We start from the raw sequence: 26,072 nt of genomic DNA, 5'->3' as shown, positions 1-26,072 counted from the left end.
TTGTGGAAAACTTTACATAATTGGAAAATTCCATAGTATTTTTAAAATCTGTAAAAATAATTTCCTATTGTATTTGGAGTTTTGAAAGGATGAGAAATGGTGAGTTGTTTTCACCAAGTTTCACACACAAACAGATACAAATGCGTAAATCATCGTATGCGCTGATCTCGCTATTATCGCGCCAGTCAGTACGAGCGCACAGACTTTTTACCGGACTTTCTTACATGATTAGACTCTAATATTATAAGAAAGTCCGGTGAAAAGTCTGTGCGCCTCTAATTTAGAGGATGTCTTGCAATAAATGGACATTATTAAATATTCGTAATTATTATTACCCACCATACCCTAAACTAAAGTCCGGTCATTGAAGGAAGTCCCGTTATAACGTGAAAACTACCATGAGAGGACATATTAATCGAAGACGAAGTATGCATTCGGCAGCCAGTGTGTAATGGCCGCTGTTATTTTCACTCGGCGCAAGCGCAGATGAGATAGCTCATTTTTAGGTGACGTCACCACCATTATCGTTCGGAAAAAGCTTCCGACTTTGCCTTGCTTTGGTAGGCTAGCTCACATCACACATTATACTAGGTGGCGCTATTCGTCCATAGGGAAGTGGAAGTGCATGTACGGTCCAAAAATGGCTTTACTGTGGGGCTCAATGGAGAAAATCACTAAAAATTTATTTTGACAACCAAAACCTAAGTGATGTTGACTTATGTTGGTACTGGCATGATACTGGATTCATAAACTATCACATAGTGCAATCCATGTTCCACCAAGTCGACGCTCGATTTAGCTCAAAAGTAATTTGTGTGTAAATCAAGACCATCCAAAACAGCTTTCTTACAGTAAAGAATAGGAGGTCATCTGGGGTCACATAGAGTAGTGTGCATTGTACATGTGCCTGCTGTCACAAATTCACACACAAAATATTGGGCAATTTGATGACACTATTTTTGTTGTCTGTAACTTCAAAAGTATATGCACTAGAAACATGATTGACCCCTTATTGTTTAGGTAATTTAATTCTCTTTCAAATGAAAGAACTTTCAGCTAAAAATATCGAACTTCAGAATTTTATGAACATCCCTACCTTTGGATTTATGAATGAAATTATGCAAAGAAAACCCGATGGGAATTGATTCAGTTTTCAGCAAATTATGATACCGTACCGTACTTTTTTGAACAGCTCATCAATTTTTCCCCGAATGTGAGCACGATATTTTGAAAATGTATGCAGTGGAATGTGGTTAAAAAATGTCTTTTATAAATTTCGCTTGGAGTCGGAAATTAATTGTAGTAAAATTTGACTCCTCAGCTCAGTTGTTGGAAATTCTTGGATGTTGGAACAAATAAAATATATTTTGTTTAAAATAAGTCAAATAAAAAATTGTTTATATTACGTTGCTAAAACGTATTGCATAATTGTTCTATGGATATTTCAATGGAAAACAAGAAATAGCAAAATATCAGTAACATCCCATTTTACCGTAACCCCCCACCATGGTCGACCCAGGGGTTCTTTTCATGCTGAACACGATGGCGCTATTCACAACATGCGATACTCAATCGTTTAGCCCGAAGAGCATGATAAAAACACATTGTCTTGTTATGACAGGATTACCCGATATTGCAGGACAGCGAAGTCCGGTTGGTAAAGGAATTCCCGGAATTTAAGTAAGTATGTCTCGTAAAAACTCTGTGCGCCCGTATACTGCCAGTGCTCCGCGTTCAAGCAAGAAACTTTTGCCGTAAAATCATCTCTTGCTGCATGCTGGACCATAGTGAGAAACATCCTACCATTGTGTCCTATATCATATGGGTGTCTATCTCGCTTCGGTCATGACGGTGGGAATTTATTGTGTACATTTCCCCAATACAAGTACTGCCACACAAATTCAGTTACTCAGTTGGGACCATCACAATCTTCCGCTACATGTTTCAGGGCTATTTATTGTCCAACTTAATGGAGAGTTGTGTTCTGTTAAAAAAAAATCACTCAAAATCATCTTTTAAATATTTCTTTGGACAAAAGCTGATGTGTAGAATAAGTTGAGCAATCACAGATGACATACATCAGTGACAAAAGTTTCTAAAGTGAGTATTTTATATACTATAAATGCAAACTTGCCAAAATAAAACCCTGGAGGCACCCTACGGTTGTACCGTAAACCGGGGCTACATTGCCACTACCGGGGTAACTTAAACTTTGCCACCCGACTGGTAAAATGATGCCTTTAGTGCAGAGTACACAAAAATAACACAAGGATTCCAATTAGCTCATGTGAAAATATAATATGTGCCAACAGTGCCATACCTATGTAGTTCATGTATATATGGTGGTTAGTAACTTTGGAACATAATTTAAAAAAATTAGCCCTGGTTTTTCTACACGTTTTTCAAATTTTGTGAAATATCGACCCTACAGCCGTAAGTAGGCCTACTGACTTTACAAATTCACCCAATGTATACTTTGATACTTATTATGTCCTTACTACTGAAACATCAATCTGTAGATTTGTACCCTCACAGCCTACTTTGCCACCCCATATCGGGGTAACTTTACCACCCTAATTCATATGTTAGGCCGACAGTTTTGAATAGATTTATAGATTAACCCTAATACCCAAAAATCTTACAAAATCTTACGATGAAAAAATATGCGCATGCATGAATCCCAGGGTCTGCGATGACGCAATCAGCCCAAGTGTCATATGCGCATGGAATTGCTGGCCGGGCAGCAATAACCCGTGTAGCTACCGTACCGTGATCGTGTGGTTGGCATGCGAGGGGTCAAAGGTTCGAATCCGGGGTGCCAAGTCAAAATTCTTCTTCTCCTTGACTTTTTCGGATCTTCTTTGACTTCCGATCCCAAAAAGCAGGGTCCAGTGTTAGGGTTAACTAAGATGTATTTTTCCAGATTAGAGCCTACTATAACCCTAACACCCAAAAATCTTACGATGAAATAATATGCGCATGCATGAATCCCAGGGTCTCTTGATGACGCGAATCAGCCTAAGTGTCATATACATGACGGAATTGCTGGCGGGCAGCAATAACCCGTGTAGCTATACCGGACCGTGATCGTGTGGTTGGCATGCGAGGGGTCAAAGGTTCAATCCCGGGGTGCCAAGTCAAAATTCTTCTTCTCCTTGACTTTTTCGGATCTTCTTTGACTTCCGATCCCAAAAAGCAGGGTCCAGTGTTAGGGTTAATTCTGGAATACCCTTCAAACCAGAATGAAATCTATAAATGGTTCAAAGGGTGTTTCAGAGTTATCCATACTATTAGTTCTTATTATTTTAGGTCAGATCAGATCAGTACCATGGGGCTGCTTTGCCACCCAATGTATTGGCTTCTAGATTGTTCAGATAGGTGTTTAATCATTGCTGTTATATTTTAATAACCCAAAGGGTGGCAAAGAAGCCCTAATCATAGGTTGAACTTGCTTCAAAATAGGCCTGGCAAAGTAGCCCTGACCCATGGGGCTACTTTGCCACCCAATGTTTGTTTTTAAAAATTGGGCACAGAGTGCCCCAATGGTTTTCATATATGCAAAATGCACTGGCATATAGCTTTCCTAATAACACCTAACAATTCATGCAAACATAAAAAGAGGGCGCACCACAACATCAAAAAAATGTGGCAAATAAAGTAGCCCCGGTTTACGGTATCTACAACTTGAGAACAAGTCCTCAAATAAATCGAAATTTGTAGTTACTACAACTAGTCAGTATGATAACAGTTGATGTCTGTGATGTAGGCCTGCCGGGTGTACATCAGTTTTCACGAAGCACCATATTGTGCACAAAGTAATTGGTGGACGATACTGTTTTGTTTTGCATGCTATGAGTTGAGACATGATCAACATAGATGTCGAACATTTACATTTTAAATTATTAGCCCTTGGTTGTAAGAGCAACAAGGAAACATATTTTAACATTTGTGTACGGCAGGGCCTCAGATTCGACGAGAATCACAGAATCGATTCTCCTAATGATTCTCGTAAAAAGTTGTTGCGAGAATCAACTTCTTTCATTGAATCATGCAGTAAGTAAAGGAACTCCGATGTTTTTTGATTCTCGCGAACTGGAACGAAACTGAGGCCTTGGTGTACGGTACTGTTTATTGATACACAAATTGGGACTTAGGACCACTGAGAACTGAGAAGAACCTTTTCTGGGTAAATATGTGATGCATGTTAACTCATGTTTATGTTGTTGTTTATTTATTTCTGGCTTGCAGGCCTATGGCATTGTGTGGAAAGCCATTGACAGAAGAACAGGTGAAATAGTTGCCCTCAAGAAAATCTTTGATGCCTTCAGAAACCAAACAGATGCACAGGTAAGCTAGTTCAATGTTCAAACACTATACCGGTACTACTTTGCAAATTGATGTGCAAAAGGTTTTTTACAGGTCGTGCCTGAATGAGGGGTTTGTTGTCAAGGGGGAAACTTTTAACTGTAAAACATTTCATGTGTATGTTCATTATTTTGGCTTGGTATGTTCAGTGTGAAAACATGTACTGTTCCCAACATTGGGGGTTACGGTACTCAAAGTGAATTTTTAAAGTGTTAAAGGCGTCAAAAAGATGATGCACATCACATTATAATTTGGTTCATTTTTTCACAGAAATTGACTGGGCCATCCCAGTAAGAGCTGTATGGGGAGGGGAGGGGAACGGGAAATAGAATGGAATTAGTCAACAAGGAACTTGAGTTGTGCAGTAAATGAGTGACATTTGTAGCTATTTGTGACCATCAATGTTCCCTTCATTCCTCATTGAGCTTTTTTTTAACAATTCTAACTTGTTTTGATATTTTCTTGTCTTCTCTTACAGAGAACATTCCGAGAAATCATGTTTTTGCAGGTAAGATGCTTATTCATTGGATTATGATATTCCAGTCGAAATTCCAACACCACCCTATAAGACATAACCTTAACCTCACAACACAGGCAGTGTAACCATTCCATATAGTTGCCCCATTTAATATTCACACTCCCTGTGTGGTAGATTAAGGTTGTGTCTTCCATAGGGGGTGTATGAATTTCAACTGGAACAGTCCTTACTTGCAGGGGCAGATTGGGTAACAAGAAAATAATTATGTGATCTGTTGCAGCAATACCTGTTCTTTCATATTTACTATGTGTGGTGTTTACTACCCATATCTTCAGAAAACCTATCTGGGACCACCGTCCCTGTTTTTCAGAATTTACCTGCCAGACTGGACGTATACTTTCTTGGAATAGGTCACAAAACATTTTCTCATGTCTTCCCATTTTATTTTAGTCCATTTTAAAATTATTTGCTCATAAAATTTATACAAGAAAATACAATTTTAATGTTTAAATGTTTAATATATTATCTGATTTAAAAAAATATTTTTGTATCTTACAGGAATTTGGTGACCACAAGAACATTGTCAAACTTCTCAATGTAATGAAAGCTGAAAATGACAAAGATATTTATTTAGTATTTGAATATATGGGTAAGTATAGTGTATAACATGTATAAGAATGGGCTATTCCAGATGAAATCCATACACCCTATGGAAGACATGACCTTAATCTTCAACACAGGGAGTGTGAATTTCAAACGGTGTTACCTGAGAGAAATCTACACCCATTCCCTGTTTGGGAGTTTTAAGGTTGTGTCTTCCATAGGGGGTATGGATATCAACTGGTATACAGCCTTTTGCAAATTACAGAATTCTGCTTACCCATAACGCATTGCAGGGTCAGAATTGCAGAATAAATTTGCAGGAATCATTTGATTCTCGCAAATCATCTTCTGTGTAAACTACAAACGTTTGCGTTTTACGATAATCTTTGCGAGAATCGATTCTCTGATTCACGCCGAAATTCTGACCCTGCGAATCTCTCCAAAGCACAAATCCACTCTACCGTGGAAGATTTTGGAAATGTGTTCCATAGGGGGAGTATGTTTTTGAAATGTGATTGGTCAGGGTTAATCATTTTGAAACTCATACTCCCCTGTATTATGGCTTTTCCTTTATCTTCCACAACTGGAGTGCGTATTTAAAATGGAAGTTACCAAATTGTCTATTCTATTCAAAACTCATATTCCCTCTGTGGAAAATTGTAGCTAAATCTTCCACAGGGGTAGTGTGTATTTTAAATAGAAGAGCTCATTTCTCAGGTGTTGCCATCGACATATGTGATATGATCAAGGGGAATGAGTCGCATGTCGACCCTGGTCGAAAATGAGTTTTACATACGTTTCTAAAGAGGACATTTAGAGCTTTCAGAAACTGAAAACCCCATGTTGAATCGACTTTTATTTGCGAAATTATATAAATTTATCAATCGCCCAAAACAATATAAAACAAAAGAATTTTAACACCTTCTTTGCCAATATCTCAAAATCAAAATTAGCGACATCCGACTCATTTTCCTTTATCGTGTCACATATAGAAAGTGACATGTAAGCTGTAAAACCCAGCATGTTGATATGTGCAACAGGGATGTTACCAAACTCTGAAATTAATTAATTATTGGTTACATTGTACACTTTAGTTTGAATGTTCAACAAATTAAACAAATTTGCCTTTTACAAGCTGCCGTATGTGACACTACAAGTTCAGTGTCTGTCATAATAAATAAACCACAGGATGTGGCCATTGTACTTCTTGTTTCTTAAAACTACAATCCCAGTCATAATTGTTGGAACACTTTAACATGGGTACTTCAAATATGCCCCATTCCCCCTCGATCATTGTTGGTAGTTGTTTTTTTGGTCATGCACACCTAGAGACATCCAATATTGATTGGTGGAGCAGGGGGAGGGTTGTAGTAGCTAAAAAAGGGAAGGGTTCAGACTTGACACCAAAGAAAGCAAATTTTAGTATGTCAAGTATATAACAGTGTGGCGGGACCGGAGACTGGTACGGGCTACTGGTTTAGTTTTATCACCACCACGGGTTCGTTGGTGTGGCAGAACACACCGTGTGGACTAGTAGACTTGACACAAACCTTAATTAAAGCAATTTTTCACACATGTATTTCTCTTATTACAATTGGTAGCTTTATTTGCTCTCTTTTCTCATAACAACTCTTAACAACCAATAATATCGCAATACTAACGATACAATACTAGCATGTAATGGAGAACAATAGACAATCCCGTAATATTACCAGAATTATAATACCAATGGAGAATTACGAAAGAAGAATACCGAAACCTCTGTGGAAATAAAGCACAGAAAAAAAAAAATTATAGTAACTTGTAAAAAATGACCAAACATGATCAATTTTAAATAAACATGACTAATTAACTGAGACTTCTGCACCAGCTGCACAACAATACATAGCAATTTTGCAGGCCTATACTAATTCAACATCCTTTTGAGTTTATTGTGACAAACACAAACTTCGCTCGCTTGCACAGTTTTGATATTGAATTCATAATAGGCCTATGTTCACATCCAGGGATCATCATTCTTCTAAATGAACCACATATGGGCTATTTCATTATAAATGACAACATTGAGTCCCAAAAGGGGTCAAAATTCAAACTCATTTATTTCATGCAAATTCATTATCATTTCAAAGTTCAGATGGTGTGTCAATAATTCTCAAAATATTAGAGCGTCAAACCCTCAGGAACCATTAAAAAAATTAAATTGAATTTTTGCTGTGTAAAACATAGCTGCCGTCTGGAGGGACATTTTTTAAACAATTTAATACACAACTTTGAAAGAGTATATGTAACCAACATTGGGTTCATACTTATTCATATTTAGTCTGTAATAATTGTTGTATGTTCCTTTACACTTCAGTGTCTTAAATATGCCAGTTTCAATATAAAACAATTAGTAAATTGATACTAATCCAGATAAATGGTGCAAAATTACTACATATTTTAAGGATAAACTTTATCTTCACATGAAAAATTCATGAAATAGTCATTTTGTCCTGCCCAATAGCTACACTGATGCATAAGTGAGTATTCTGCGTCAATCTGTTGTACTAGTCATGGAAAACCTAAAATAAAAGACCCTCCTGTGTCATTTGTTCTGGATAGGACACATTTTTAACACATAATAAAGCATACTTTAACTTTAGAAATAGCTGCATCAATATTATTGCATCAATATTATTGCATAAAAGATCCCCAGCATTTAAAATCCACTACAAACAGGGTTAATATTCTGGTTCAATTAGGAATATTGCAATTTTTAGCTAACCAAAGTTCAATGCAGAATAATATCATATGTGTTCTCAACAACTGGACAATAATTTGAACACTAAAGTGGTTTGTAAGCATAATTTGCAATAAAATGCAAAAATTTCTTGTGGGTTTGGCTCTTTGAAATTTTTATTTTTTAGTTTGTTTACCAATTCATGGAAATGACATAATTGTGCTGGAGAGGACATTTGTTAAATTGCAAACAGAATCGTGGATACAAGCTTGCAAAAATGCAACAAATACCAAATCATGTGCCACCTTGGTAGAAGGAAGACCACTCTTCCTCTACAAATTTCACATTCTATGATATAATCCTTCTTATTTCAACAATTAGTAATTAACTTCAGTTCTGGAGAGGACACATTTTTAACGCGGAAATGTGGTATCAAGAACAAGTAGTCTACTGTATGTAAAATAAATGAATTCCTCAATCAGTGCCCTGTCCCATCAATTGGTAATATAACACAGATTATACAGGTAGGGTAAGGGTTTATATTTCCTCTTTAATGTTAACAAAAATGGAGGCATGAATTGGAGAGGACACTCATTTTTTTATTTAACGAAAATGCCAATTTTGCAAGAATCTCTGAATTTTAACATTTTTGCACCAATTTTCACCATTCAACTTGCATGATGTTCCACACATATCATATTTTCATTGCAACAAGCACATTGCCATAGAATGTACCTAATTTTTCAAAGAATTAATTCAGAATACATGGGCAAAATGAAATGGGACTCCAAAATTGGGTTAAAATGTACCTTTTGGCAATTTTTTATACAAAAAATAGACAGAATTCTGTAAAAATGCTCATGTAGCTTGTAGTTTGTGGCATACTTAGAATTAAGTTAATAACACTGCATTATCACCCTAATTATATCAACCAGATATGATAAAAGCCATTTTTGTGAACGTGTCATTTATAATGAAATAGCCCATAGGTTAACAAATCAACACACACAGATCCCGTCGCTTATATCAACCCATGATATACACTCGTCATCATCAATTAATAATCACACAGTTTTCTATAATTATTTAATATTATCAAGCTCAGGCCTGCACACAGCTAGATCACCTGACAAGTTTTCTTCCAATTGTTACGTAACGCATCACACAGCGAAAATTGTTACTTATCACACAGCTTTTATCATTATTAACAATGACCATGGAAGAAGAGTATAAATTGCCACTTAAAAAAAAAATAGAAGTCTCAGTATCATGTTTTAAGCATGTAATGAAGAAAACACATAAAAACACATAATAATAACATACACTTACCAATACCAATCATCCATAATAAATAAACACAAATCCTACAATCTACGAAAAAAGTCCTTGGAACGCTTGGTACACACTGTCGAAATTCTGTTCAGAATTTTATATGATCATGGAAATGACGTATATTTTGCCTGGGAACAAGCATGACATCTACAACAATGGTTTACCCTTCCCCTCTCCCCATCAATCAATGTTGGAACACATTGGGAACCGCTGAAGACTTTGGCATTTCTCAACATTGCACGGGGAGAGGGGTGACAGTTTTCCGTTATTTACACGCAAGCGTTCTAAGACTTTTTTCGTTGATTGTCTCTACCGAATGCAAAATATTTCATCTAAATTTCGTTTTTGTGTCATAACTCAAAAACGGAATGTCGTATGAGCTTCATATTGCACACGATTTGAGAGTGGATTATATGCTTTGAAACCATAACAAAATTGTTAAAAAAGAAATTGGTTTATTTAGGGAGTGGTCACTGAAACCATCCCCTATGCTAAACAATACACGTTTCGTAATTATGGCTCTAAACTGCTCTAAAATGTCATTTTTGTCACATAACTTAAAAACAAAATATTGTATGAGCTTCATATTGCACACGATTTGGGAGTATATAATATCCCTTTGAATCATAATAAAGTTGTTGATAAAGATGTTGGATTATTTAGGGAATGGTCACTGAAAACACCTCCTATGCTAAATGACACACATTTCGTAATTATGACTAAAATCTCGTTTTTGTCTCATAATTCAAAAACACTACAAATATAGTTTTAAAAAAATATTACTATGTTTTGCACCATGTTTTCCAAAATGTTTTTGAATTTTATTAAAACGTTCTGTACCCTTAATATAATATAACCCAACATGTAAATGTTTTCTGTAAAACTTGCGTTTGCTGAGTATAGGCTTATCCGAACGAATCAGAAAGATTGTGATGTAACAATTTGAAACAACTCAATTCTGAATATTATTTATAATAAAATACGCTTTTGCGATGAGAAAAAAAAGAAAAAAAAAGAAAACAACAATTGAATACACTTAAAGAAAAAAATCGACCACCACGGGGACTCGAACCATTCGCATCAATCAATAGTCAAAAGATTACCAGTCGAAGGACTAAGCCGTTGCGCCAAGCTGCCATTTCGCAATCAAGTAATCAGTTTTGGTCTTTTATAGTAGTCAGGTATCGGGAGAGTGTAAAGCTGCATAGTGCAAATGGCAAAGTGGATCAGTTTACCATAATGACAAAATGGTTCAAAATCGACATTTTATGGTTTTTAGGCCGCATCTCATGGAGCGTAACGTTCGCTTACCTTGGCTATACCAATTGAGAATGTTTGAATACAAAAGTAATGACAAATTGATCGCATTTATGACATTTGTTAACAGTTTACCATTTTGAATTGAAATAAATATCTATACGTATATATTAATATCAATGCAGGGCAAACTGCTCATTATGCACGCTATTCAATGCAGCAGTTTACCATTACAGATTACCATTATGGGTTTACACTTTACACCCTTTGACTATTCGTATTTTAATTGCGTGACTCATTGCTAAATTATGCATTCATTATTTTCAATGCTTCTTTTTTCTTACTGAGTATTAAAAAAAGAAAGAAAGAAAGAAAGAAAGAAAGAAAGAAAAAAGAAAGAAAGAAAGAAAAAAGAAAGAAAAAAAAAAAGAAAGAAGGAAAGAAAAAAATGAATGAATGAATGAATGAATGAATGAATGAATGAATGAATGAACGAAAGCGATTTGAAATAAATAAAAACATGAACGTGGAAAAAGGTTGAAGTGACCGCTTATAGGTTCAAATTGCAAGCAGCTTAATCACGAACCTCACGTGGCCGAGTGGTTAAGGCATAGGTCTTGTAAACATGAGGTTCTGGGTTCGACTCCCAGGCGGTATTACTTTTTCTGTTTCATTTATTATTTATGCGACGGTGAACCCGTGAAATATTTGTTTATTATAAATACATTTTTGATTTATTTTTTCTGTCTTTCTTTCTTCCTGTCTTTCTCTATGTTTGATTAATTAATTTAATTATTTCTTTCTTTCTTTTCCAAAAGCCCCCAAATGAAATACTTTCCGATTTAAATATGATCATATAATAGTCCTACAAACCCCCTCCGCCCTACCCCACATATACCCCACGCCCAACACCTCGCACGCACACACCCCACATTATACACACACCACATACACAAAAATGTGAAGCAAAAATCTGCTGAAGATAGTTGTTACATCATGTCAAAAACAAGTTAATGCTATCTACTGAAGATAGTCGTAGTTTATTATTGACTTCCTTGCAATCTTAACGTATATGCGGTTTTAGTATTTAATTAAAACTAATTTTTCTGTTTTGTAACGCTGTTCACCTATCTGACAAGTGCTATGAAGGTGAACTTTAAATATTAATTTGAAAAATAAATTAAACAACTCGAATCATGCAGCTTAGAGCCGTGATACGATTTCTCGGTTTTGAGATATAGCATAAAAATTTCATTAAATGCGTGTATGTTAGGGTATGGGGTGTTTCAGTGTCCACTCCTGAACCAACCAATTTCTTTATCAACAATTGTATTACGATTCTTAAGTACATGGTCTACTTCCAAATCCTGTGAAATATGAAGATCATACAACATTCTGTTTTTGAGTTATGGGACAAAAAGCGACATTTTAGAGCAGTTTAGAGCTATAATTGCGAAATGTGTGTATTTTAGCATAGGGGGTGATTGCAGTGACCACTTCCTAAAGAAACCAATTTCTTTAGCAACAATTTTGTTATGATTCCAAAGCATATAATCCACTCTCAAATCGTGTGCAATGAGAAGCTCATACGACATTCCGTTTTTGAGTTATGAGACAAAAACGAAATTTAGATGAAATATTTTGCATTCGGCAGAGACAATCTACGAAAAAAGTCCTTGGAACGCTTGGTACACACTGTCGAAATTCTGTTCAGAATTTTATATGATCATGGAAATGACGTATATTTTGCCTGGGAACAAGCATGACATCTACAACAATGAGTTTACCTTCCCTCTCCCCATCAATCAATGTTGGAACACATTGGGAACCGCTGAAGACTTTGGCATTTCTCAACATTGCTCTGTTGTTTGGTGATGCCACTTTCACCTTGATTTCCCCCCTGCGTCTCCACACTGTTCTCCCTGATTCTCGCTCCCGAATGCAAAATATTTCATCTAAATTTCGTTTTGTGTCATAACTCAAAAACGGAATGTCGATGAGCTTCATATTGCACACGATTTGAGAGTGGATTATATGCTTTGAAACCATAACAAAATTGTTAAAAAGAAATTGGTTTATTTAGGAGTGGTCACTGAAACCATCCCCTATGCTAAACAACACACGTTTTGTAATTATGGCTCTAAACTGCTCTAAAATGTCATTTTTGTCACATAACTTAAAAACAAAATATTGTATGAGCTTCATATTGCACACGATTTAGGAATATATAATATCCCTTTGAATCATAATAAAGTTGTTGATAAAGATGTTGGATTATTTAGGGAATGGTCACTGAAAACACCTCCTATGCTAAATGACACACATTTCGTAATTATGACTAAAATCTCGTTTTTGTCTCATAATTCAAAAACACTACAAATATAGTTTTAAAAAAATATTACTATGTTTTGCACCATGTTTTCCAAAATGTTTTTGAATTTTATTAAAACGTTCTGTACCCTTAATATAATATAACCCAACATGTAAATGTTTTCTGTAAAACTTATGTTTGCTGAGTATAGAAACAATCAAAACGAATCAGAAAGATTGTGATGTAACAATTTGAAACAACTCATTTCTGAATATTATTTATAATAAAATACGCTTTTGCGATGAGAAAAAAAAAAAAAAAAGAAAACAACAATTGAATACACTTAAAGAAAAAATCGACCACCACGGGACTCGAACCATTCGCATCAATCAATAGTCAAAAGATTACCAGTCGAAGGACTAAGCCGTTGCGTAAGCTGCCATTTCGCAATCGAAGTAATCAGTTTTGGTCTTTTATAGTAGTCAGGTATCGGGGAGAGTGTAAAGCTGCATAGTGCAAATGGCAAAGTGGATCAGTTTACCATAATGACAAAATGGTTCAAAATCGACATTTTATGGTTTTTAGGCCGCATCTCATGGAGCGTGACGTTCGTTTACCTTGGCTATACCAATTGAGAATGTTTGAATACAAAAGTAATGACAAATTGATCGCATTTATGACATTTGTTAACAGTTTACCATTTTGAATTGAAATAAATATCTATACGTATATATTAATATCAATGCAGGGCAAACTGCTCATTATGCACGCTATTCAATGCAGCAGTTTACCATTACAGATTACCATTATGGGTTTACACTTTACACCCTTTGACTATTCGTATTTTACTTGCGTGACTCATTGCTAAATTATGCATTCATTATTTTCAATGCTTCTTTTTTTTCTTTCTTTGTATTAAAAAGAAAGAAAGAAAGAAAGAAAGAAAGAAAGAGAGAAAGAAAGAAAGAAAAAAGGAAAGAAAGAAAAAAGAAAGAAAGAAGGAAAGAAAAATGAATGAATGAATGAATGAATGAATGAATGAATGAACGAAAGCGATTTGAAATAAATAAAAACATGAACGTGGAAAAAGGTTGAAGTGACCGCTTATAGGTTCAAATTGCAAGCAGCTTAATCACGAACCTCACGTGGCCGAGTGGTTAAGGCATAGGTCTTGTAAACATGAGGTTCTGGGTTCGACTCCCAGGCGGTATTACTTTTTCTGTTTCATTTATTATTTGCGACGGTGAACCCGGTGAAATATTTGTTTATTATAAATACATTTTTGATTTATTTTTTCTGTCTTTCTTTCTTCCTGTCTTTCTCTATGTTTGATTAATTAATTTAATTATTTCTTTCTTTCTTTTCCAAAAGCCCCAAATGAAATACTTTCCGATTTAAATATGATCATATAATAGTCCTACAAACCCCCTCCGCCCTACCCCACATATACCCCACGCCCAACACCTCGCACGCACACACCCCCACATTATACACACACCACATACACAAAAATGTGAAGCAAAAATCTGCTGAAGATAGTTGTTACATCATGTCAAAAACAAGTTAATGCTATCTACTGAAGATAGTCGTAGTTTATTATTGACTTCCTTGCAATCTTAACGTACATGCGGTTTTAGTATTTAATTAAAACTAATTTTTCTGTTTTGTAACGCTCGTTCACCTATCTGACAAGTGCTATGAAGGTGAACTTTAAATATTAATTTGAAAAATAAATTAAACAACTCGGAATCATGCAGCTTAGAGCCGTGATACGATTTCTCGGTTTTGAGATATAGCATAAAAATTTCATTAAATGCGTGTATGTTAGGGTATGGGGTGTTTCAGTGTCCACTCCCTGAACCAACCAATTTCTTTATCAACAATTGTATTACGATTCTTAAGTACATGGTCTACTTCCAAATCCTGTGAAATATGAAGATCATACAACATTCTGTTTTTGAGTTATGGGACAAAAACGACATTTTAGAGCAGTTTAGAGCTATAATTGCGAAATGTGTGTATTTTAGCATAGGGGGTGATTGCAGTGACCACTTCCTAAAGAAACCAATTTCTTTAGCAACAATTTTGTTATGATTCCAAAGCATATAATCCACTCTCAAATCGTGTGCAATGAGAAGCTCATACGACATTCCGTTTTTGAGTTATGAGACAAAAACGAAATTTAGATGAAATATTTTGCATTCGGCAGAGACAATCTACTGAAAAAAGTCCTTGGAACGCTTGGTACACACTGTCGAAATTCTGTTCAGAATTTTATATGATCATGGAAATGACGTATATTTTGCCTGGGAACAAGCATGACATCTACAACAATGAGTTTACCTTCCCTCTCCCCATCAATCAATGTTGGAACACATTGGGAACCGCTGAAGACTTTGGCATTTCTCAACATTGCACGGGGGAGAGGGGGTGACAGTTTTCCGTTATTTACACGCAAGCGTTCTAAGACTTTTTTCGTTGATTGTAGATACTAGGCGGCAAGTACTGAGTGTTTAGAATAAACACACTAATCTTTGGCAGGAATGAATACTGAGGCAGTTTGTTGTAATATAAAAGTATAAAAGATATGTCCAGAATACAAAAAAATAGTTTCTATAAAAAGGCACAATTTGGAATGTGAAAGCACACGTTTCTGAGCTGCAAGAATATCTGCTTGGTCAACAAGATCAATAAGTTTTTGTCATAAATCAAACAATTTATGGGCTATTTCATTATAAATGACAACATTGAGTCCCAAAAGGGGTCAAAATTCAAACTCATTTATTTCATGCAAATTCATTATCATTTCAAAGTTCAGATGGTGTGTCAATAATTCTCAAAATATTAGAGCGTCAAACCCTCAGGAACCATTAAAAAAATTAAATTGAATTTTTGCTGTGTAAAAAAACATAGCTGCCGTCTGAGGGACATTTTTTTAAACAATTTAATACACAACTTTGAAAGAGTATATGTAACCAACATTGGGTTCATACTTATTCATATTTAGTCTGTAATAATTGTTGTATGTTCCTTTACACTTCAGTGTCTTAAATATGCCAGTTTCAATATAAAACAATTAGTAAATTGATACTAATCCAGATAAATGGTGCAAAATTACTACATATTTTAAGGATAAACTTTATCTTCACATGAAAAATTCATGAAATAGTCATTTTGTCCTGCCCAATAGCTACACTGATGCATAAGTGAGTATTCTGCGTCAATCTGTTGTACTAGTCATGGAAAACCTAAAATAAAATACCCCTCCTGTGTCATTTGTTCTGGATAGGACACATTTTTTAACACATAATAAAGCATACTTTAACTTTAGAAATAGCTGCATCAATATTATTGCATCAATATTATTGCATAAAAGATCCCCAGCATTTAAAATCCACTACAAACAGGGTTAATATTCTGGTTAAATTAGGAATATTGCAATTTTTAGCTAACCAAGTTCAATGCAGAATAATATCATATGTGTTCTCAACAACTGGACAATAATTTGAACACTAAAGTGGTTTGTAAGCATAATTTGCAATAAAATGCAAAAATTTCTTGTGGGTTTGGCTCTTTGAAATTTTTATTTTTTAGTTTGTTTACCAATTCATGGAAATGACATAATTGTGCTGGAGAGGACATTTGTTAAATTGCAAACAGAATCGTGGATACAGGTTTGCAAAAATGCAACAAATACCAAATCATGTGCCACCTTGGTAGAAGGAAGACCACTCTTCCTCTACAAATTTCACATTCTATGATATAATCCTTCTTATTTCAACAATTAGTAATTAACTTCAGTTCTGGAGAGGACAAATTTTTAACGCGAACTGTGGTATCAAGAACAAGTGGTCTACTGTATGTAAAATAAATGAATTCCTCAATCAGTGCCCTGTCCCATCAATTGGTAATATAACACAGATTATACAGGTAGGGTAAGGGTTTATATTTCCTCTTTAATGTTAACAAAAATGGAGGCATGAATTGGAGAGGACACTCATTTTTTATTTAACGCAAAAATGCCAATTTTGCAAGAATCTCTGAATTTTAACATTTTGCACCAATTTTCACCATTCAACTTGCATGATGTTCCACACATATCATATTTTCATTGCAACAAGCACATTGCCATAGAATGTACCTAATTTTTCAAAGAATTAATTCAGAATACATGGGCAAAATGAAATGGGACTCCAAAATTGGTTTAAAATGTACCTTTTGGCAATTTTTTTATACAAAAAATAGACAGAATTCTGTAAAAATGCTCATGTAGCTTGTAGTTTGTGGCATACTTAGAATTAAGTTAATAACACTGCATTATCACCCTAATTATATCAACCAGATATGATAAAAGCCATTTTTGTGAACGTGTCATTTATAATGAAATAGCCCTTATGATGTCCAAAGATCCTATCCAAACTTGACCAAGATTTCACTTTGGTTCAAATAATTTAACAAAAAATAATACTGCTTTTGTTTATCAAATGGAATGCCTCATGTATGAATACAAAAAAATATCAAATATGGAAATAAATAAAACTATGTACTATTAAGGGCTGGGGTATGAACGTTTGGACAGTATTTATTTTGGGACATTAGAGCACATCAGACATATCGAATTGCATTCTGAATACGAAGAATGTCATTCTGAGATCAAATAATTTTGAATTTTTGAAATTCGCAATTTAATACACATTTTATGGCAAATCATTAAAAATTGATGTTTTAACTAGACGCGAGCGTGTCCTTCCAGGAGCATGCTCATCCAGGAGGTCATGGCATGTCTTATATACTGGTCAAAATACTCATTAACATCAACAGATTCATGAATGTTGTGTAAGTGCTCATTCAGAGAGACTGTAAAAGCGTCGTTGTCAATGGAGGAGTAATTGCGAAGTAGATGCTGACTACATTATAATGTGACCCAGGTGGTGTATGACGTGCAGTCGTAATGTAATTGAATGGGATTATTTTGAAATTTTAAAACGCTTGAAATATCACAAACAAATAGGCCTATGTTGATAAATAATATAAATACAAGCTAAAACCGTTGGGGTTCGATAATGAACCCCACAAAACTAACTGAGTATATGGAAAATGCCATACGGCCGGGCGGTTTCACGAGTTGCCGGCGCGATCATGTCATCCGCCGCCTGATGTGACCTTACTGACCTGTTTGCACAAAATGAGCTAACTTTCTGAGATATTGCAGATTTTGAATTCCGTTTTTCATTAGCTTTTGTAATCATCATGCATTTGTCTTCAAAAAATAACATGCCTCCAGAAATTACTTTTTCTTCTATTGAATGGTGCTGGATTGTCTGTTTATAGTGCCCAGGCGACTTTATGGTCATATTTTGTAGGCAAGTCGCACATGTGCACTTTGATCTTAATGTTCTTGTGTTGTTTCTTTTATAATCTCCAGATACAGACCTCCATGCAGTTATCAAGAAAGGCAATATTTTAAAAGATATCCACCAGCGCTACATTATGTATCAGTTGATTAATGCTACTATGTACATGCATTCTGGCAATGTCATCCACAGAGACCAAAAGGTAATATGTTATGCCAGGGTTGTACATTAAAGCCATATTGTTAGATTTGCTCAAATGGAGAACCTCATTTTGTTTCTCAAAATTATTATTTTCAAATGATTGCACTGTTTGTTGATTAAATCCAAATATAAATAGTTGTGACCAGATTTGATCCAGTCGGGCTAAAGTCAACAATAATGAAACTGAGATATAGGCAGAAAGTGAGGAGAAAAAGCAATAAAAAACATAAGAAAATGGACATATAAAAGGTTCATAACTTTGCAACCAAGTATGCTAGGGACCCGGGGATTCAACATCAGTAAGTGTAGAGCAAGTTATTAATGGTAGTAACTCAATCTTAAAAATTTCTGACTTTGGCCTGAGTGAATCATATGTGCCCATCCACCACAAACTGGTCGTAAAGTCGGCATTTTCCATTTTGAGATACAATCAAAACAGTATATGGATTTCTATGTAAAATATACTAGGAATTTGACCTTTGATGAACCATAACTTCACTTCCAGATGTCCGATGAAGCTGGTTGAGGTGTCATTTTAAAGCTGAAAGTGTGTTCTTTCAAAATCTGCAATAAACAGAAAATGATCTAGAGCCGACTTTACTACCACTTCGTGGTGGATGGTCACATATTGGGTCACATGGTATAGTGAAGTTTCCATTTAATCATTTAATAATATGCATAGATTACCCATGCATGCAAGAAGTTTGCTGATTCTGCACATTACTGCATTGTCATACATGTGAATTATAGCATTGCAAGCAAGTGTGTGACACATACAACTATGCAGAAAGAGAAGATAACATTCCATATTGTTTTTATTTTTATGTTTTGGTACTCTTAATGCATGCATGAAACATCTTCACATTATAATTTGGTTCATCTCAAGTTTGGTAGTGACATATGTGCATATTTCGCTTGCCGCAGTATCAAATCGGGCGCGTAAAGTCAAATGCCCTAAGTGTACACGCACACGTACATGAGCGGTTTGTTGCCACGCTTGCAGCGCAACCACGAAGTAGCATTGACGTCACTACCAAATTTGAGGTGAACAAAATTATAAATAGTGATAATAATATTTAGTGTCATTTTTAGTACGATACAAGAATAATACCACATTCAACATGAAATTGCAGACAGAGCTGAATATTTTAATGGGAATTCATTACATTAATTTTCAATTTCTCATAATGTGGACACAAAATAAGCCATCCAATTACCTGAATACCTGTGATAATCAGGTGGTGGTCGCCGTGCATTCTCTAAATTCAGTAAATTTTCATCGTCAACCGTGTAATTGAATGGGATTATTTTAAAATTTTAAAACGCTTGAAATATCACAAACAATGTTAATAAATAATATAAATACAAGCGAAAACCGTTGGGGTTCGATAATGAACCCCACAAAACTAACCGAGTATATGGAAAATGCCATACGGCCGGGCGGTTTCACAAGTTGCCGACTCTATCATGCCACTCGCCGCCTGGTGATAATGAAAGCATAAGATGCTGTAGTTGTGACAAATGTAATTGTAATTTATTTTTATCTTTTGCAGCCTTCAAACATCCTATTAGACAGCGAGTGTTTTGTCAAAGTAGCAGATTTTGGACTAGCAAGATCCATTACCCAACTCGATGCCAATGAGTGTAATGAAAATAACCCAGCCTTAACAGAATATGTAGCAACTAGGTGGTATAGAGCTCCAGAAATATTACTAGCTTCCAAAAGGTGGGTACAGGTCTCAAAATAAGCCAGAATATCTGAATACTGTTCGGTCGCTTAATTTGATCTTAAAAAATGGTTGGCCCTCATAAATTTGTATAATCCACATCAACTTGAAGCTATAGAAGGATGTACTCCAGGCCTCGAAATAGGCCAGCATTGCTGATGGCCATTTGGGCCCTTGCTCGTAAATGTTTTGGGGCCCTCGCAAAATCTTTGAGGTACCAACCAGGGTTAATTTCTGTAAAGGAAGCACTTTTCTGAAGGAATAAAAAAATAACGTTTTTGTACTTGGTTGATATCCTTCTGAGAATGGGATAAAGGTTTTTCATATAGGGCTTATATATGCAAGATAAATACTTCTGACAAGGTAAAAGCATTTCATGGGGGTATTTTGCTTTGGAAGATGTTTTCCTCAAACAATTTCGTACAGTAGATTTGCTAGATTGAAACACTGTAATGGGTTATTCCAGTTAAAATCCACACACCCCCTATGGAAAACATCTTAATCTCCCACAGTGGGAATTTCAAAAACAAAATTTGCTGATATCTAGAATAAAACACCTATAAACCTGAACTCCACACTTCCTCTGTAAGACTAAATCTTCCACAGGAGTGTGGATTTCAAGTGGAATAGCCTAAAGTTGTTTTTTTAAACTTCCGTGGTCATGCTTGTGCGTATCGCGTACACGAGCGTAAATGCAAAAGCAATAAACAATCACGCTGATTGGCTGATCAACGCACTTGACAACAAGCCGGCTGACCCATTGGTCTTCGGGCGCGGGCGCGTAGTAGGCGACCTTGTCACTTCTACGCGATCGCAATTCACCAGCTGCATCCGGACCACAGAAGTTAAAAAAAAAACTTTAATGCTTTGTATGTGCTTATTCTGTTGCTTTTATTGTGCTTTATGAACATTCACCCTCTCTCAGGTATACAAAAGGAGTGGACATGTGGAGCGTAGGGTGTATATTAGGGGAACTCTTACGAGGAAAACCACTATTTCCAGGCTCGTCAACTTTTAACCAAATAGAAAGAATAATGAATATTATAGACCCACCCAGTCGAGCTGACGTTGAAGCAATGCCATCAGACTATGGAGCATCAGTACTAGACAAAGTGTCACTCAGGTAAGAAAGCAAGCTAGGCTGAAAGTGGGGTTTAACAGTCCATATATAGGCAGGGCACTAAGCATGCTGAAACATGACCAAATTTAGAGAATTATTAATATTATATACCCACCTAGTCAAGCTGATGTGGAAGCAATGCCTTTATTTCAAATTCAATTACTCAAAACCTTGCATTGCGAGGAGTTCTATGAATACAAATTCTTAAACACTTGAGAATGTTCCTGCAATCTTATTGGTTATTACCCGTGTGATATGACACGATATCACACGGGTCAGCGCGTGTGCATCGACGCAATACACATACTCGCAATTTGAACCAATCAGAGGTGCATAGCAACAACAGGACTGTGTTATATGAGACGATAGATGCACTCCAGTGGCTAAAAACAATACCTTTATTCTCTAAATGAAACTAGACATGTGGTCCTGTGACTACGAAGACGGTGATTTATCATCTATGTGATCTTTGACTCAAAACATCATAGGTCCTATTACACATCAACTAATGTGTGCGAGTGATGTTGCTCTGCTATGTTATTTCTAAATGAACATATTTTTTTAATGTTTTTGGTCTGAGACCAAATCCGTGAACACCCAAAAGACACTAGCTAATGGCAATGCATTTGTACAAGTGGTGGCACTGTGCTTGTGCTATGTTATTTGTGACAGAAGAGGCATGTTAAAGGTATTTAGTTTCAGACTGGAAGTCACCCCTTAGTGACCTTTGAATCTAAATAAAAAAGTTGATGATGAAGCAGTACTGTCATAACGTTGAAACACTTGAATACTACTGCCGATGTTGGAAAAATACATCACTTAATGTTTTGAATTTAAATAAATAATTGTTGTTTTGCAAGATGGAAGCATGGCTGACTCCTAAACTCCTTTAGTTTGACCTATATCAAATCAATATGAATCCATTTCTGCAAATGTGCTATTCCATTTGAAATTCACACTCCCTGTGGACAGTTTATGAATAGTCTTACACAAAGGCAGTATGTTTTTCAAATAGAATTGGCTTGGGTTAATTAATTTGAAATCTAAACTCCCTGTATATATAGCTTTATATTTAAAAATATCTTCCCTAACTGGAGTGAGTATATCAAATGAAAACTACCAAATTGTCTATTCTATTTGAAACTGATATTCCCTCTGTGCCACTATACCTAAACCTTAAGGGGGAAAGTGGATTTTAAATGGAATATCCTCGATTTTCTTTCAAATACAGACATAGACAATCATTTGAGGATATATTACCAAAGGCACCTGCTGACGCATTAGATCTACTAAGGAAACTACTACATTTCAATCCAGAGAAGAGGCTAACAGCAGCACAGGCACTCAAGCATCCTTATGTTAAAAGGTAACCTGTCTTATTATAACTTGGGTCAAAGTCCCTATCAAGATCACTTAATTCATCACAAGATAAGACTTTTGCCATAGAACATCCAAGAATCAGTTTTCTGTCATTTTTGTGTGTGTTTGTTTGCTTGTATCTTAGCGCTCAAAGAGACCAAGTCAAGTAGTCATAGTTATAACTTTTGACTATGACCTCATCATGATACATGTAGCCCGGGACATATAGTCGACTATTATATATTGTGCTGTCAAAAAAGCATAAACAGGAATATTTTTACATAAAAATATGTCGAGAATTACACTTAAAAATTGTTTAATTTTTGTTTTATCTTTTGACTAAAAAAATCTTTTGACTAAAAAAATTGTTTAATATTGGTGTACATTTTGTTGAAATTCATCTATATTATATCCATAAGTTTTTTGTGAGCATTTTTGAGTGGCTGTGTTATGTGTTCTGCGGAGTATCCATTCTTCAGTCCACTTAGTTTTTATTAAGATTTTGAACTCCAAATAGTTGTCATATTTGACATAGTTATAATTATATACCTAATAGATAGATTCCTGTCATCTGATTGGTTGAAAGTGCAGTCATTGAATTAGCTATGCCATCAAAATTAACTATGGACCGGTATCATGGAAACGAACTATGGACCAGTCATATGCGTCCCAATCAAACTGCACAATCGCGACTTCCACACACATCCATTCAGATATAAAAACAAATATTGACAACTTAATTCAGGACATTGTTAAAATTATAGGTCCGCTGTGATCTCAAAACCATGCTATGATCCTCGGCTGTGCCTCAGGTCATAGCATGGTTTTGAGATTATCTTAATTGGGCCTATAGTTTTAACCATGTCCCTAATAGCAGTCAATATTTGTATAATATTTGGTGTTGGCTACTATAAAAGCAGAAGTTGTGTGACCTTAATCTTTGATCAATTAAGCCCATATTGAAATTCAGAGGAGGCAGATTTGAAAGGAACAATCTACCAGGTTGTAAATAAAAATAACAAATTCTTTCTCTCCCCATAATTTTTTGTACCATATAGGTTTTCCAACCCAGCTGAGGAAATCGCACTAGATTATGATGTTGTTCCACCACTAGATGATGATGTCCAGTTATCAGTCAATGAATATAGGAGGAAGCTATACGAGGTAAACAAAATTATATGCCCATTTGGTGTTTAATGCTTGTTACCTAGTGTAGTGGGCAGTTTCTGATATATAACTAGACCACTACTTCCTGCTAAGGCCATGAAACAAATTGTTATATTGGCGTAACCAAAATTAGTTTTGAAGGAAAAAAATATTTGGGTCGGGAAAGCACCCACATTTTTCATTTTGGTTTTGTTGCTCTTGTAAAACTAGTGGAAAATACACCCAAAATCAATTTGGTATTTTTATTTGGAGGCAAAATACATCCCAACCTACCTACCTTGGTTTTTAGCCTGTTATGCTAATAGAACAGTATTTTACCTACAAATGTAATGCTGAAATTGACTGAGACATTTTTTTTAATTGAAATTGACTGAGACATTTTTTTGAATTGTCAAACTAATTAGATTTTTACAAATGTTTACATTTTTCTCCTATTTACTTCAACAGACAATATTAGAAAAGAAAACCAAACACAGAAAACAATTACGTGAAGACAAGAAAGCCAAGCCAACACCGCCCCCATCTGACACCTCATCCATGGCGGACGAGACATCGCACCCTGTCGCAGCCGTATCAAGTGCCAACAACAACATCACAGTGCAACCTAAAGTAGGAGCTAGTGGCGCTGCCCCACAAGCCTCAGTCACAGGTGGGTTTCAGGTCATAGTTCACACTGGACTATTCCATTTGAAATCCACACACCTGTTGAAGACATGACAAATTGTGCACACAAGGAGTATGCATTTCAAATCTTGTTACCTGAGTGGTGACTCCATTTGAAATCTACACCCCTTGTGTGGGAGTGGGTGATTAAGTCATGTCTTCTATAAGGGGTGTATGGATTTCAACTTGAACAGTGCATTTACTCTATGCTATTTGTAGGGGGTAATGTTCATAATTTGCATCTGGTCTCGAAATGCTTTTTTCTGGGGGCACTTGACATTGACAAAAGGGTATCATCTGTGAACACAGACATGAAATGTACTATTTCCCCGATAATTCACAGCAGGGAAGCAAATTCCTATAAGAAAGTACTATTGATCAGTGATGACTGATGATGTCATAGTACATCAATGGTATTTTTTATGGGAACTTTTTTCCCTTGCATCACTATAATGAAAGACCGAGATAAAGACTAAATCGCGTCTGACGTCATCTGTCAATCAAACTCGAGCACGGTTGGTTTAAAAGTTGCTGAACGTGCGGCGGTAAAACCAGGCACCTTATTGATAATTTTGCACCTTCAAACATACAAACCATCTCAAAAGTTAGATCTTTATTATAGTTGGAAACTTTCTTTCCCGAAGGCACCATGTCAACAATGCCTAGAAAAGTTGCTTTTTGCCTTGTAAAAGTATATAAATTTTCGCCATTTTCTGCTTTTCCTTTTCTCCGATCAGCAGCAGATAAATCGGCCTTCCTTTTACGTGCTATTTTAATTAATTACCAATCAAGGATTGTAGGGAGTTTGATTGACGAATGACGTCAGACGCAATTTAGTCTTTTTATCTCTGTATTTCATTACAATAGTCACGATTACAACTATTAGTCATGCCACCCTATTATGAACATTCTGGATATATATGGTTTTTGTTTATTGTATATGACTTGTGTTTACTTTCTGCACGTGTGATTATGATTTCTCATTTATTTGTTTTTCTTTTGCTTTTTCCGTCTCTGCCTCTGCTTTGTATGCTCTGTAATTGCTTGCTGTATATTATTGCCTTGCTGTGTCTTGATGGTGGTGTGGTGATGTAGAGTCTAGAGCCTTACCTCGGAGACCGCCTCTAGCTGCTGCGCACTCAGGCGGTGTACTACCAAACAAGCGCCCTCATCCTAGTTCAAGTGCACATCAGATTAATACAGGTGATTAATACAGAAAATTATGATTTTTCTGAGATACGGCTCATTATTGTTGTTTTTGATGTGTTATATGTTTTCTTTGTGTTATACTTGGCTAAGCACAAATAGTAGTATGTATTATATCACTCATACATAAATTCTAGACAGTTCATTGGTTGATAGTATAGCCATTTATCATTTTTACCATCAGCCTCTCTGTGTGGTAGTTTTTACCAT

The 26,072-nt window shown here is 35.6% G+C and overlaps 1 protein-coding gene across 2 annotated transcripts in view; it reads left to right on the top strand.

The window, feature by feature from the left end:
* Window positions 1-26,072, top strand: part of LOC140139764 (extracellular signal-regulated kinase 2-like) — a 33,877-nt gene that overhangs the window by 2,849 nt on the left and 4,956 nt on the right. Inside the window, exons 2-11 of one of the 2 annotated variants that reach the window (XM_072161470.1) lie at window positions 4,249-4,347; window positions 4,844-4,873; window positions 5,402-5,492; window positions 18,491-18,621; window positions 20,174-20,346; window positions 21,273-21,470; window positions 22,699-22,833; window positions 23,885-23,990; window positions 24,441-24,642; window positions 25,752-25,859. In XM_072161470.1, the coding sequence (XP_072017571.1) occupies window positions 4,249-4,347; window positions 4,844-4,873; window positions 5,402-5,492; window positions 18,491-18,621; window positions 20,174-20,346; window positions 21,273-21,470; window positions 22,699-22,833; window positions 23,885-23,990; window positions 24,441-24,642; window positions 25,752-25,859 (1,273 nt within the window). The remainder of the gene's footprint in view (window positions 1-4,248; window positions 4,348-4,843; window positions 4,874-5,401; window positions 5,493-18,490; window positions 18,622-20,173; window positions 20,347-21,272; window positions 21,471-22,698; window positions 22,834-23,884; window positions 23,991-24,440; window positions 24,643-25,751; window positions 25,860-26,072) is intronic. The other variant, XM_072161471.1, reaches the window with a different exon arrangement.

The sequence above is a fragment of the Amphiura filiformis genome, chromosome 18 (genome assembly GCF_039555335.1).
Source record: "Amphiura filiformis chromosome 18, Afil_fr2py, whole genome shotgun sequence".
NCBI lineage: Eukaryota > Metazoa > Echinodermata > Ophiuroidea > Amphilepidida > Amphiuridae > Amphiura > Amphiura filiformis.
The sequence above is the reverse complement of the archived record's forward strand: the minus strand, read 5'-3'. Positions and strand labels throughout refer to the sequence as shown.